The 15,635-nt window shown below is 41.3% G+C and overlaps 1 protein-coding gene across 3 annotated transcripts in view; it reads left to right on the plus strand.

Annotated features, from left to right (window-relative positions):
- DNAH3 (dynein axonemal heavy chain 3) overlaps positions 1–15,635 on the plus strand; it is a 208,189-nt gene that overhangs the window by 115,957 nt on the left and 76,597 nt on the right. For all 3 annotated transcript variants that reach the window (XM_021931814.2, XM_021931815.2, XM_021931813.2), the window contains 4 exons: positions 2,617–2,717; positions 4,981–5,086; positions 7,726–7,855; positions 10,147–10,392. In XM_021931814.2, coding sequence (XP_021787506.2) covers positions 2,617–2,717; positions 4,981–5,086; positions 7,726–7,855; positions 10,147–10,392 — 583 coding nt within the window. The remainder of the gene's footprint in view (positions 1–2,616; positions 2,718–4,980; positions 5,087–7,725; positions 7,856–10,146; positions 10,393–15,635) is intronic.

Raw genomic sequence — 15,635 nt, forward strand, 5'->3', positions numbered from 1 at the left:
CCTTTGGGAAATACAGCAATCTTTGGAAAAATACCACCAATCTTTGGAAAAATAAGTAGAGTGGTACCACAATAAGTATAGCACCACGGTATGTATGGTGGCTAAAAGAGCTTGGACTCTGGAGCCAGACAGCCTGGGTTCAAATCCTGGCCTTGCCACTTTCCCACTATGTAACCTCAGACAAGCTATTTAGTCTGTTGAAGCCCCAATTTCATCATCTGTAAAGTAGGGACAATAGTGTCTACCTTATACTGTTAGGATAAAGTAGAAGATGAGATAAGTTACTATTTATACACCTCTTCTGATAGTGCCTGGCATATAGCAAATGCTATATAACTGTTTAAAATAAAATTTATCATTTCAAGGAAGAATTCCTTCACTGGATAATCATCATTATCAAATGAAAATATATTTTCTAACTGTGTTTAAATGTCACAAGACTAAGAGTGAGTCATGTTCAACAACGAAAGGGCTAATTATCCAAATTATACACATCCACTAATTATAGCATGTGCATAATTTTGATTATATAACATTCAAAAATGGAAATGTTTTATTACATGATATGGACTATATTATATAAACTAATTATACAGATGTATCGGTTGGTCTTGAGATTAGAAGTATCAAGACAGTCACAATCAGTGAATTTCCTAATGGTTTCCTCTGCTCTGGGTGTAAATGAAACTACAGTCACAGGTGTGGGTCTGTTTTCGTTTTCTTGATATTCAGAGATGACACGGTTGGTGGTGTCAGCCTTATAACGGCTGTGATCTTCCTGGGGATGCAGGCAGTGACCTGTTTCAAGCTGTGTTTGATGCAGGCCAAGTAAGGTGCAGGGAAGTTTTTAATCACAAATTAGGATGAGCACAATGAATCAGTGGTATTTCCTCTTCTCCCCTGGGAGAAGAGGGCCTCAGCCCTTTTCTTATAACTTAAACATCTCACTGGAATCCATTTTGGTGAATGGGAAACAGTGCCATTGACTTAGTATATATTTCAAGGCTTTCCTGTGTAATTGCACTACTTCCTACAGGGTTTTACCTGCTACACACTAGAAATTCTGATGATTTTTCTTTTTCTTTTCTTTTTTTTTTTTTGAGACAAAGCCTCCCTCTGTTGTCCAGGATGAAGTGCAGTGGCGCGATCTCAGTTCACTGCAACCTCCGCCTCCCTCAAGTCTCCTGCCTCTGGAGTAGCTGGGATTACAGATGCGTGCCACCGTGTCTGGCTTTTTTTTTTTTTTTTTATATTTTGAAATGGGGTTTCACCACGTTGGCGAGGCTGGTCTCCAACTGTTGACCTCAAGTGATCTGCCTTCCTCGGCCTCCCAAAGTGCTGTGCTGGGAACACAGGCATGAGCCACTGTGCCTGGCCTCTTTCATTCTATTCTAAAAAAGATTTATGGACCAGGCACAGTGGCTTATGCTTGTGATCCTAGCATTTTGGGAGGCAGAAACAGGAGGATTGCTTGACCAGGAGTTTGAGATCAGCTTGGGCAACATAGGGAGATCCTGTCTCTACAAAAAATTTTTAAAATATATTATGGTATCACTGATTTAATCTAAAAATGAAAAACAAAAAATAAAAAACTAGCCACTTGTGGAGGTACACACCTGTAATCCCAGCTACTCAGGAGGCTGAGGTGGGAGGATTGCTTGAGCCCCGAAGGTCGAGGATGGAGTGACTGTGATTGTGTCATTGTATTTCAGTCTGGGTAACAGAGCGATACCCTGTCTCAAAAACAAATAAAAATTAAAAATAAAAAGGATTTATGGAAAGGCTTTTGCCCCTCCTGCTATGGATTAGTCCATGCGGGTGTTCAAATTCGGGTCTTTTGTGAAAGACTTGAGCAGATAAAAATAGGATGTGGCTGTGCAGTTAAGTTCGATGTTAAATATTGAGAAAGGCACCAGGAAACTTGGTGAGGTCTGATAACTTCTCGATCCTTCATCTGAGATTGCATCTAAGGTCAGTGATTTCCTGGTCTTCCCATTAAAATTGCAGCTCACAGGCGGGGCGCGGTGGCTCAAGCCTGTAATCCCAGCACTTTGGGAGGCTGAGACGGGCGGATCACGAGGTCAGGAGATCGAGACCATCCTGGCTAACGCGGTGAAATCCCATCACTACTAAAAAACACACAAATAAAGTTAGCCGGGCGAGGTGGCGGGCGCCTGTAGTTCCAGCTACTTGGGAGGCTGAGGCAGGAGAATGGCGTGAACCCGGGAGGCGGAGCTTGCAGTGAGCTGAGATCTGGCCACTGCAGTCCAGCTTGGGCAACAGAGCGAGGCTCTGTCTCCAAAAAAACCAAAAATTGCAGCTCACTCAACCCTGACTGAGGGTTCTCCAACCCCCTCTTCTACTTAATTTTTCTCCATTTTGAACACTATTATTTTGCTTATTGTCCGTCATCTCCTAGAAGAATGTAAACCCCAAGAGGATAGGAAATTTTGTCTGGTTTATTTTATGCACCTAGAACAGTGCCTGGGACATAGTAAGTGCTCAAGAAATATTTATGGAATGAATCAAACCATCTTTGTCTGACTGTAGACCTTTTACTTTCAGATGGAATTTAAGCTCTTCCCTTGTCCATTACCCTCTGCTTTGCACTTTTAGCTGTGTCTCATGAGTGGAGAAATTATCCAGATGAACTCCAAGATGAGCCTGATCTTCGAGCCGGCCGACCTCGAGCAGGCCTCTCCAGCCACTGTGAGCAGGTGAGGCAGCCCTCACTGGCACTCCAGGGGACAGTGTGGCCCCACTCACCCTAAGCAGAAGAGAAAGCTCTCAAATTTCACAAATGTGATGAAGCCCTCACAGAACATCTATATTATTATTATTTTTCTTTCCAATTTTTATTTTAGGTTCCAGGGGGTATATACGCAGCTTTGTTACATGAGTAAATTGTATGGCATGGGGGTTTGGGGTACAGATTGTTTTGTCACCCAGTTATTCAGGTAGTTTTTCCATCCTCACCCTCCTCCACCCTCCACCCTCCACCCTCCACCCTCCACCCTCCACCCTCAGGTAGGCTCCCATATCTATCGTTCCCTTCTTTTTTTTTTTTTGGAGACAGAGTCTCACCCTGTCACCTAGGCTGGAGTGCAGTGGCGTGATCTCAACTCACTGCAACTTCCGCCTCCCAGGTTCAAGCGATTCTCCTGCCTTAGCCTCCCCAGTAGTTGGGACTACAAGTGCTTGCCACCACGCTCGGCTAATTTCTGTATTATTGGTAGAGACGGGGTTTCACCTTGTTGGCCCGGCTGGTCTCAGACTCCTGATGTCATGATCTGCCTGCCTCAGCCTCCCAAAGTGCTCGGATTACAGGCGTGAGCCACCGTGCCCAGGGATCGTTCCCTTCTTTGTGTCCACGTGTACTCCATGTTTAGCTCCCATTTATAAGTAAGAACATATGGGATTTGGTTTTCTGTTCCTGCGTTAATTTGCTTAGCATTGTGTTATTTCTCATGCATTTAGATTTGTCATAAAATCAGCCCTCAATCCACACTACTGGTGGGAGTCTAAAACCCAGCAAGTACTTTGGAAACAGTTTGATATTATCTCCTAAAGTTGAATCTCTGTATTCTCCTAAGTACAGACCCAAGGGAAACTTTTGGCATGTGCAATAGGAGATCTGTACAAAAAATACAGTGGCAGAACTCACAGTAACAAACACTTGGAAACAGCCCAAATGCCTATTAATCAAGTTAACTGGTGGCCAGGTGCGATGACTTATGCTGTAATCCCAGCACTTTGGGAGGCCGAGGCGGGCGGATCACCTGAGGTCAGGAGTTTGAGACCAGCCTGGTCCAACATGGTAAAACCTCATCTCTACTAAAAAAAAATACAAAAAAATAGCCAGGCGTGGTGGTGGGTGCCTGTAATCCCAGCTACTCAGGAGGCTGAGGCAGGAGAATTGCTTGAAACCAAGAGGCAAAAGTTGCAGTGAGCCAAGATCATGCCACTGCACTCCAGCCTGGTGACAGAACAAAACTCCATCTAAAAAACAAACAACAACAACAACAACAAAAAAAGAGTGAATTAATAAAGTATAAGAGAATCAGAAATTATAATATGTATAATAAAGTACTGAAAAGAACTGCACTGACATGCAACTATATAAATAAATCTTAGTAACTCTATTAAGGACAAAATCTTAGCAATATTATATATAATGCAAATAATGTAATAATATAATTATATCTATAAATATAATTATAATTACAATATATTATATATAATATAATGTTATACTATATACTAATATATACTATATTATTATATACTAATATATAATATAATTATATATACTGTATGGTTATATTATATGCTATTATATACTATATTATTATTATATAGTAATAAAAGTAAGATCAAAATATTATCTATAGCATGGTACCCCTTTTAAATTGTTAAAAACAACTAAAGTAAAAATATAAACACTTTAGGAACAGACCGGTGGCTCACACCTGTAATCCCAGCACTCTGGGAGGCCCAGGTGGGTGGATCACTTGAGGCCAGGAGTTCTAGACCAGCCTGGCCAACCCTGTCTGTACTAAAGACAAAACCCAATCTCTACTAAAAATACAAAAAAGTTAGCCAGGTGTGGTGGGACGCACTTGTAATCCCAGCTACTCGGGAGGCTGAGAAATGAGAATCACTTGAACCAGGGAAGCGGAGGTTGCAGTGAGCCGAGATTGCACCACTGTATTCCAGCCTGGGCAACAGAGCAATACACTGTCTCCAGACAAACAAACATTTTAGGAACATATAGAAATGCCATAAAACTGTATATGAAGGAAAGAAATCAAGGGGCAGATGAACACAGGATTCAAGGTGGGTAAACCCAGGGGACTAGGTTATTGTCAAGATCCATTAATGCCTAGCATGGTGCCTGACATGCAGTAGATGCTCAATAAACGTTAACCCGTATTAGTAACAAACAAGCAAGCACCTAGACTGGTCCTCTGTGCTTCCCAGGTGTGGAATGATCTACATGGAGCCCCATCAGCTAGGCTGGAAGCCTCTGAAGGATTCCTACATGGACACCCTGCCCTCCAGTCTCACTGAGGAGCACAAGGAATTGGTAAGCCTCTCAGACCCTTTCCTTCCCTCCTCCTGTCTCCCTGCTTTTTATCTCGAGGGTCTTCTAGGTACATCTTCACCTTCTTAGTCCCAGGAGGCAAGAAGGGGCAGGGAATTCCGTTGTTGTCCCCAGTTATCTTGTTTCCTGGCTGCCTGCCATTTTTCCAACTTTCTTCTCCATATGGTAGGCATGGGGTGGTGCAGTCAATTTCTCCTTCCTCTTCCTCCTTCCCCATCACTCCCTGGCTCCCTAGTGGAGAATCCCAGTGCTGAGGAATGTTCTCTATGGAAGCTGAAATGTCACCTCTTTCTTCATTGCCCCACTAACAGAAATGTCTGTAGAAGCTTCTCTAGAGATGGACCAGGTGTTCCTTTTTGTGCTGCCAATTCCCATCCCTGTAACCTGGACTCTGCACCTCCCACCTTGAGGGAGCTGGAACCAGTTAGAAGTGCTTTCATTGCAGCTACTGTGAGCGACCACTCCTTTCTTCCCTTCTCTAAAGAGGTGGGAAAGTTCAGGTTAGGCGGGTACCTGACCACACTCTCAGACCCGGAAGCAGGAAGGGAGTAGCGGTGTCTGTGGTCCCTCTTGCCCTCCCCTGTGTTAATAGAATGTTTAGGAAAGTCTCCCACTGAGGAATCCAGGAAGGGTCTATTCCTACAATGGAAACTCTTTGGGGGATTATGTAGGACGGTTCCATGTCTGTCACCACCTACATACATGGATAATATGTAAATGCAAGTACATATCCACGTGCACATTCAAGCACCAGTCCACACACACACACACACACACACCCCCCAAAAGCTGCCGAGTCCCCATATATGTAAAGTCATTTAGGGACTCCCCAATGTCCCTGGCACAAAGTTCAGTTCCTTATCAGGGCCCATGAGACTCTGTGATCTGGCCCCACCTGCCTCTGCAATCTCATTGCCTGCTCTTTCTCAGCCTCAGCTTAGCAGTCTCCAGCAGTCCTGTCTTGTTTCCAAGACAAGCCCAGGTTTCACCACCTCAAGGTTTTTGCTCTTTTTATTCCTATTCCTGGGACTCTTGCCTCAGTTTATCTCAGAGTTGGCTCACCCTCATCATGTAGTTCTCAACATAAAAATCTCCTCCTCCGGGAAGCCTTCTTTAACTACCCTATTTAAACCCTTCCTGTTATTCTTCACCATAACACCTTAGTGTTTCCTGCTAGGACTTTGCATGATCTGTAGGTATTTTACTGATTTCCCTGCTAGGTTAGTTATTTATTGTTTGTCTTCCCTGCCCCTCAGACTGTAAACTCCACGAGAGTTCCTTATCTACCTTTTCCATTGTTTATCCCCAGCACTACTACCGTGCAATTAGTAGATGCTCAATAAATATTTGTTGACTGAATTGATATACCACATTTCCATGTATACCTGTATTTTTATATATACATATAAATGCATCTACACATACATGTATTATCCATATAGATCCACACCTAAGTGTGTATTTATTTAGTGATGGCCTTCCTACTTCTTAAGAAAAAAAGTGTATAGGGAAAGTTGCAAATAAAGTATAACAAAGAGGCTGAGTGTGGTGGCTCACGCTTGTAATCCCAGCACTTTGGGAGGCCGAGGCGGGCGGATCACTTGAGGTCAGGAGTTCGAGACCAGCATGGCCAACATGGTAAAACCCTGTCTTTACTAAAAGTACAAAAATTAGCTGAGCATGATGGTGCATGCCTGTAATCCCAGCTACTCAGGGAGGCTGAGGCAGGAGAATCGCTTGAACCCAGGGGGGCGGACGTTGTAGTGAGCTGAGATCGCACCATTGCATTCCAACCTTGGCAACAGAACAAAACTCTGTCTCAACAACAACAAAAAAAAAATTAAGTAAATCAATAAATCTCTTTTAAAAAAGTATAACAAAGGTTAAAAGTTTAAAAAAGCATTACAAGAAAAGCAAGCCGGATAACTTTTTAAAAGAGTAAATGGACCGGAGAACAGATACTAGAGGCAAGAATCATGATACCCCCAAATAAGAACATATAAACCTACCCATACACGTGGTGAATTACTGAAAATGAGCCCCCAAATTAGCTGTGTACTCTCTTTGACTAATTTATACAGGAGTCCCACCTCACCAGTGTCTATCAGTCATTTGTAAATTAGTTGTTTAGAATTCCTAATACTTTTTATAGAAACAAAGGCAGATACAGTAGTTGGGTTCTAAACACATTTTATGTGTCCTGTAGCTGACCCAGAGTGTTTCCAAGCCTCTCTGAGTATCAGCTCTGGGCAATGGAATGTGGATGGGAAACTGAGTTAACATGGCCTGTGGGCAACAGTCATAGGACCCTGAAGGAGGACACTGAGATAGGAGTTTCGTTGCCTGTAAGTTTTTCCCCAAGGCACCTACATGTAAAATCCGTCTCAAAAAAAAAAAAAAATTAAGTAAGTAAATCAATAAATCTTTTTTTAAAAAGTATAACAAAGGTTAAAGGTTTAAAAAAGCATTACAAGAAAAGCAAGCCGGATAACTTTTCTTGTAAAAAGACTAGAGATGCTAGTCTAACCAGCATCTCTAGCCTCACGAGGTAGGCCAAGCTCTTGGCCTTCAACTCACTTGTTGATCATGTCTCCAAGTCTCATGGAGCTTTCTACTTTCAGGTCAATGACATGTTCATGTGGCTTGTCCAGCCCTGCCTGGAATTTGGTCGCCTTCATTGTAAATTTGTTGTCCAAACGTCTCCCATCCACCTTGCCTTCTCAATGATGAGACTGTACTCCTCTCTACTTGGTAAGTGCTAGCCATGATTCTTCAGCCACATGGGGGATGGGTCGACTTTGGCTATTTCTTTCTTTTTCTTTTTTTTTGAAATGAAGTCTCACTCTGTCATCAAGGCTAGAGTGCAGTGGCATGATCTTGGCTCACTGCAGCCTCCGCCTCCCAGGTTCAAGTGATTCTCCTGCCTTGGCCTTCTGAGTAGCTGAGATTAAGGCACATACCACTCTATTTTTTGGTGTGTTTTTAGTAGAGACGGGGTTTCACCATGTTGACCAGGCTGGTCTTGAACTCGTGACCTCAAGTGGTCCACCTGCCTCTGCCTCCCAAAGTGCTGGGATTACAGGCATGAGCCACAGCGCCTGGCCTACCTTGACTATTTTTTCTGCTCCCACCTCTCTTTGGACCCCAGTGAATTACAACAAGACTGGCTGTTTGGTCTAGAACAAGCAAGCCTTTGGAGTGCAGATAGTAGAGTTTGGTAGGGAAAATCCATGTGTTTAGTCTTTGTCTAATATTGATTTTTGGGGGGCATTCTAGTGCAAATTACCCCATCATTCCTCAGTCTAAGCTCCTCATTCACATAATGAGAGTAGTAATTCCTGCCCTTTTTACCTCACAGGGATATCCTAGAGGGAGATGAACATAGCGGGACCCCCATCTTACCTCCTCTCTGATAAGAGATTAATATCCAAAAAAACCCAAAAAAGTAAATGTAGACTTATTGATCCAGCACTTTCACCTCTGGATATAAACCCAAAAGAATTGAAAGCAGAGACTCGATCAGATATTTGTATAACCATGTTCATAGAACTTTTGTTCACAATAGTCAAATGGTGAAAACAACCCATGTGTCTACTGATGGATGAACAAATAAGCAAAATGTGTTGTAATTTTGCAATGAACTACTATTTAGCCTTAAAAAGGAAATAAATTCTGATACATGCTATAGCTTGGATGAACACTAAAGCCATTATACTAAGAAAATAAGCCAGTCACAAAATGACTGTGCAATTCTACCTCTATAATGTACGTAGAGTAGCCAAATTTAAAAAGACAGAAAGGAGAGTTCTGATTGCAAGAGGGATGAGGGAGGATGGAGGGGGAAGTTATTGTTTAATGAGCAAAGAGCTTCTATATCCAGTTCTGGATGTAGATGGTGGTGATGGTTGCACAGCAATATGAATGCACTTAATACCACTGAACTATACACTAAAAAATGGTTAGATGGTAAATTATACATCATGTATTTTACCGCAATAAAAATATTGCAGCAGGCCGGGCGCGGTGGCTCAAGCCTGTAATCCCAGCACTTTGGGAGGCCGAGACGGGCGGATCACGAGGTCAGGAGATCGAGACCATCCTGGCGAATATGGTGAAACCTCGTCTCTACTTAAAAAATACAAAAAAGTCTCAACTAAAAAAAAAAAAAAAAAAAAATATTGCAGCAAAGGCTGGGCACGGTGGCTCACGCTTGTAATTCCAGCACTTTGGGAAGTTGAGGTGGGTGGATCATGAGGTCAGGAGTTCGAGACCAGCCTGGCCAACAACACGGTGAAACCCCGTCTCTACTAAAAATACAAAAATTAGTTGGGCATGGTAGCGGGCCCCTGTAATCCCAGCTACTCAGGAGGCTGAGGCAGGAGAATCACTTGTACCCGGGAGGCGGAGGTTGCAGTGAGCCGAGATCGTGCCACTGCACTCGAGTATGGGTGACAGAGCTAGATTCCAGCTCAAAAAAATAATATATATATATATTTATATGTAGTCTATATATTTATGTATATTATATATATTTATATATATTATATATATTTTATATAGCGGTATATATATATTTAAAAATTATATATATAAATAAAAATATTGGTCACGCCTGTAATCCCAGCATTTTGAGAGGCCAAGGTAGGTGGATTGCTTGAGCTCAGGAGTTCGAGACCAGCCTGGGCAACCTGGCGAAACCCCATCTCTACAAAAAAATACAAAAATTAGCCAGATGTGGTGGCTAGTGTCTGTGGTCCCAGCTACTCAGGAGGCTGAGGAGGGAGGATCACTTGAGCCCGGGAGGTCGAGACTACAGTGAGCTGTGACTGCACCGCTGTACTCCAACCTGGGAGACAGAGTGAGACCCTGTTTCAAAAAAAAAAAAAATGCATGTGATAAATGATCTGGTAGGTGATAGGCACTCTGCCAGTATCAGTCGCCCCTCTGGCCCAGACCCTTCAAAGGCAAAGCCAACCAGTTCACAGCCCTTATATCTGTGGCATTCTGCACTCTGTCCTGAGATTCGCTTTTCTCACTTATAGATGAAATCAGGGCAGTAGAAGAGGAGGAAATGGAATTAGGTGAAGGCCTGTCAAGTCAACAAATCTTTCTCTGGCTCCAAGGACTGTTTCTCTTTTCCTTGGTGTGGACCGTGGCTGGCACCATCAATGCAGACAGCAGAAAGAAATTTGATGTGTTTTTCCGCAACCTGATCATGGGCATGGATGATAACCACCCAAGGCCCAAAAGCGTCAAACTCACCAAAAACAACACCTTTCCAGAAAGAGGTAATTTAGAACCCGTTTGTTATGTTCTAGTATAGTAGTTTGAATTACGTGTTCTAAATGCAACCAGAATGTGCAGACAGGTAAGCCCTTTACAAAAGCCAAGGAAGGCCAGGCATGGTGGCTAATAAATGTATAAGGAATGACAGAATTAAAATATCATCATTGGCCGGGCGCGGTGGCTCAAGCCTGTAATCCCAGCACTTTGGGAGGCCGAGACGGGTGGATCACGAAGTCAGGAGATCGAGACCATCCTGGCTAACACGGTGAAACCCCGTCTCTACTAAAAATACAAAAAAAACCTAGCCAGGCGAGGTGGCGGGCGCCTGTAGTCCTAGCTACTCGGGAGGCTGAGGCAGGAGAATGGCGTGAACCCGGGAGGCGGGGCTGGAAGTAAGCGAAGACCCCCCAATGCACTTCAACCCGGGCCACAAGAGCCAGACTCCGTCTCAAAAAAAAAAAAAAAAAAAAAATATCATCATTGGCTGGGCATGGTGGCTCACACTGGCAATCCCAGCACTTTGGGAGGCCGAGGTAGGCAGATCACTTGAGGTCAGCAGTTCAAGGCCAGCCTGGCCAACATCGTGAAACCCCGTCTCTATTAAAAATACAAACAAAATTAGTCAGGCATGGTGGCATGCGCCTGTAATCCCAGCTATTCAGGAGGCTGAGGCAGGAGGATTGCTTGAGTCAGGGAGGTAGAGGTTGCAGTGAGCTGAGATCATGCCACTGCACTCCAGCCTGAGCAACACAACTGGACTCTGTCTCAAAAAAAAAAAAAAAAAAAAAAAAGGAGTTGGCCCATGGGTGGTCCTGAAGTCAGGGTTTTATGGGATACTTAACCACTTTTTTAATTTAGAAAAAGATGATATGACTGTTTTATTTTTGCAAAAATTACCTATAATTCCATCACCAAAACAAAATGAGAAATATAGACCCTTGTGTTTTTCTTATTCCCTTCTATTTCTGTTGTGTGTTGACATACTTTCATATAGGGTACTTACGGTATTAATATTTCTTTTAATTTTGTCATTATAGTTTTTTGTTTGTTTGTTTGTTTTTGAGATGGAGTCTCGCTCTCTTGCCCCTGCTGGAGTGTAGTGGTACGATCTTGGCTCGCTGCAACTTCCGCCTCCCAGGTTCAAGAGATTCTCCTGTCTCAGCTTCCCAAGTAGCTGGGATTACAGGCAAGCACCACCATGCCAGGCTAATTTTTGTATTTTTAGTAGAGATGGGGTTTCGCCACATTGGTCAGGCTGGTCTCAAACTCTTGACCTTAAGTGATCCACCTGCCTCGGCCTCCCAAAGTGCTGGGATTACAGGCATGAGCCACTGCACCCGGCCTGCAGTTATATTTTAATATCATATTGAAATGTTTCCAATTTTGCTACATACACTAACTTCAAACTGATCATTTAGTGACTATAAATATTCTTATGTGTGTGGCATCATTTCTTACAAGGAAGATGCTTCTTCTAAGTAGCTTTTGTTTTGTTTTTCTACCACCCAAGTAAGACATTATATAAAATTTAGAAAATACAGAGAAAGGAATAGAACAAAATTAAGATCAATGGTAATCCCACGCTCCAGAAATATCACTATGTTTTCTTTCAGTTTTTTCTGTATTCCTAGAACAAAAAGATCATACTATAAATACTTCCCAAATAGCTTTACTTTTTGCAATTGTAAAAAAAAAAAAAAAAAACGTGTATCAAGGGCCACGAGAGAACTTCCAGGGGAGACACTAATGTTGCATATCTTAAGAGTGACCTGGATTACACAAATATGTGTATTTGCCAAAACTTAGTAAATGTGGGCTTAGGATGTGTGCATGTCGTTGTAAGATTTATGTTAAAGGAAAAAATATATAAATAAATACTGAACACTAGGTAGTGATAAGCACGCCGAAGTATTTATGAGAAAGTGTGTAGATGCTTAACAATTAATTTTGAATTTTTTTTGTAAAAAAGATAGATTAAAGGAAGGATAGAGGGATGACCAGGTATGTACTAAAACAAACAAAAAGCTAATGGTAAAATCTAGAAGGGAGTATACAAATGTTCACTGTACAATGTCTTCCATGTTTCTGTATGTTTGAATTTTTTTTCATAATAATGAAATAATGAATGAGCAAGTAGATACTATTACCGCCTGCCACATACTCTTTCTCTGCACAGCTTGCATGCTTCATGTGACACATGGCCATCTGTCAGGTTGTGAACCCCAAAATTCTGAGACAGGTCTCAGTTAATTCAGAAAGTTTATTTTGCCAAGGTTGAGGATGCACGCCTTTGACACAGCTCAGGAGGCCCTGACAACATGCGCCCGAGGTGGTCAGAGCACAGTTTTATACATTTTAGGGAGACATGAGACATCAATCAACATATGTAAGGTGAACATTGGTGCCATCTGGAAAGGCAGGACAACTTGAAGCTGGGTGGAGACTTCCAAGACATAGGTAGATAAGAGAGAAATGGTTGCATTCTTTTGAGTTTCTGATTAGCCTCTCCAAAAGAGGCAATCAGATAAGCTTTTATCTCAGTGAGCAGAAGGGTGATTTTGAATAGAATGGGAGGCAGGTTTGCCCTAAGCTATTCCCTGCTTGACTTTTCCTTTTAGCTTAATGATTTTGGGGGCCCAAGACATGCTCCTTTCACAAGATGAACCCCATGGAGGCTCTGTCTCTGTACCAATCCATTAATCAGATTGTCGTGCATTCATTGAGTTTTTGGTTTGGATGATTTTGCTTATTTTATTGTCGTAGTAAAATACACATAACACCAAATTTGCCATTTTGACCATTTTTAATTGTTCAAATCAGTGGCATTAAATACATTCACATTGTTGGGCAACCATCACCTCCCTCCATCTCTAAGACGTTTTTCACCTTCCCTAACCATAACTGTTCTCATTAAACAGTACCTGCCCCAGTGCTCCTTCTCCACCCCTACCCTGGAAATAATCATTCTACTTTCTGTCACCATAAATTTGACTGCCCTGGGTACTGCATGTAAGAGGAATCATACGGTATTTGTCTTCCTGTGACTGGCTTATTTTACTTAGCATAATGTCTTCGGCGTTCATCCATGTTGTAGCATGTGTCAGAATTTCCTTTCTTTTTAAGGCTGAATATATTCCATTTCATGTACACACCACGTTTTGTTTATCCATTCATCTGTCAGTGGACCCTTGAGTTGCTTCCATCTTTTGGCTATGGCAAGTAAAACTGCTATGAACATGGGTGTACGAATACTGTCTTTTGAGTCTCTGCTATCTTTGGTGTTTATACTAAGAAGTGAAAATCTGGATCATATGTTAATACCATGTTTAATTTTTTGAGGAACTGCTGTAATGTTTTCCATAGAGGCTGCAATATTGTACATGCCCACCAGCGATACACAGAAGTTCTGATACCTCCACATCCTCACCAGTTCTTGTATTTTCTCTGTATGTTTTACTGATAATAGCCATCATGGTGGGTATGAAGTTCATTCTTATTTTTTCAGAAAAAAATGTACAATAAAAATATGTGATAAAAAGACAACCACGATTAACATTTTGATGACAATTAGACATTTTCTTATGCATGTATGTATCTCCAGGTTTGTTTTTAAAATATAAAATCATTCTGTACTTTTATCTCCTAGTTTTTCCTATCATTAACAACATTCTAGTGGCTACGTATTTGCTTAATTCATGTTATTTCCTCATGATGATTTCCTAAAATAAAATTGCTGAGTCAAGAGGTCGGTAACATTTTAAAGCTTTTGGTTGCTAAACTTCCCTTATGCCTTACTGAGTATTATCTTTTCAAAATCTCAAGCAATTTGAAATATGAAAATCATATCTCGGCCAGGCACAGTGGCTCACATCTGTAATCTCAGCACTTCTGGGAGGCTGAGGCAGGCGGATCACTTGAGGCCAGGATTTTAAGACCAGCCTGGCCAACATGGTGAAACACCGTCTCTACTAAAAATACAAAAATTAGCTGGACTTGATCGTGGGCACCTGTAGTCCCAGCTACTTGGGAGGCTGAGGCAGGAGATTTGCTTGAACCTGGGAGGCAGAGGTTGCAGTGAGCTGAGATAGCACACCACTGCAATCCAGCCTGGGCGACAGAGCAAGACTCCATCTCAAAAAACAAAACAAAACAAAACAGAAAGTCAAGCAATTTGAAATATGAAAATCATATTGCATTTTAACTTTCTTCTCCTTTAAAAAAGTTTTAATAGACTTTAGTTTTAAATTTATAGAAAAGTGTTGCAGAAAATACAGAGTTTCCATATGCCACTTCTCCTCACCCACGCAAACACAGTTCTCTCATTAACATCTTGCAGTACTGTGGTATTATAGTTACAATTGATGAACCAATATTGCTAAATTATTATGAACAAAGTTCATAGTCTACATTAAGGTTCATTCTTGTGTTGTATGTCCTATGGGTTTTGACAAAGATGTAAATGTCACATATTCACCATTACAGAACCATGCAGGATAGCTTCACACAACCCAAAAAATCCTGTGCTCCACCTCTTCATCCTCCCTTCCTTCCCTGATCCCCAGGCAACCACTGATCTTTTTACTGTCTCTATAGTTTTGACTTTTCCAAGACATGATATTCTTGGAATCATACAGTATGTGAAATTTTTAGACTGCCTTATTTCACTTAGCAATATGCAGTTGAGGTTCCTACATGGATTTTTGTTCTTTGTTAGATTGCTTCTTTATCACTTAATAATATTTCATTGTACGTATGTTTATCCATCCACCCATTAAAGGACATTTTGGTTTATTACAATTTTTGGTACTTATAAATAAAGCAGTTATAAACATTTATGTAAAGACCTTTTGTGAACATAACTTTTCCATTAATTCATTTAGTAAACACATAGACATGCTATTGCTGGATAATGTTAAGCCTGTGTTTACCTAGACCAAGTCAAGAAGAACAGATTTCTTAATAATTTGGGGTCTTTCTATTAATAAACATGGATTATCTATTTATTTAGACTTTTTTATTTCTTTGGCTAGAGTTTTATAGTTTTCCTCATATAGATCTTGTATATTTTTTGTTAAATTTATACCTAAGTAGTTCCTTCTTTTTTGGAGTTAATGTAAATGGTATTATGTTTTCATTTCAAATTCCACTTGTTCATTGCCTGTATATAGAAAAGCAATTGACTTTTGTATATTTATCTCATATCCAGCCATCTTGCTACAATCACTTATAAGTTCCAAGTTTTTTT

Source organism: Papio anubis, chromosome 18 (genome assembly GCF_008728515.1).
Source record: "Papio anubis isolate 15944 chromosome 18, Panubis1.0, whole genome shotgun sequence".
Taxonomy (NCBI): Eukaryota; Metazoa; Chordata; class Mammalia; order Primates; family Cercopithecidae; genus Papio; species Papio anubis.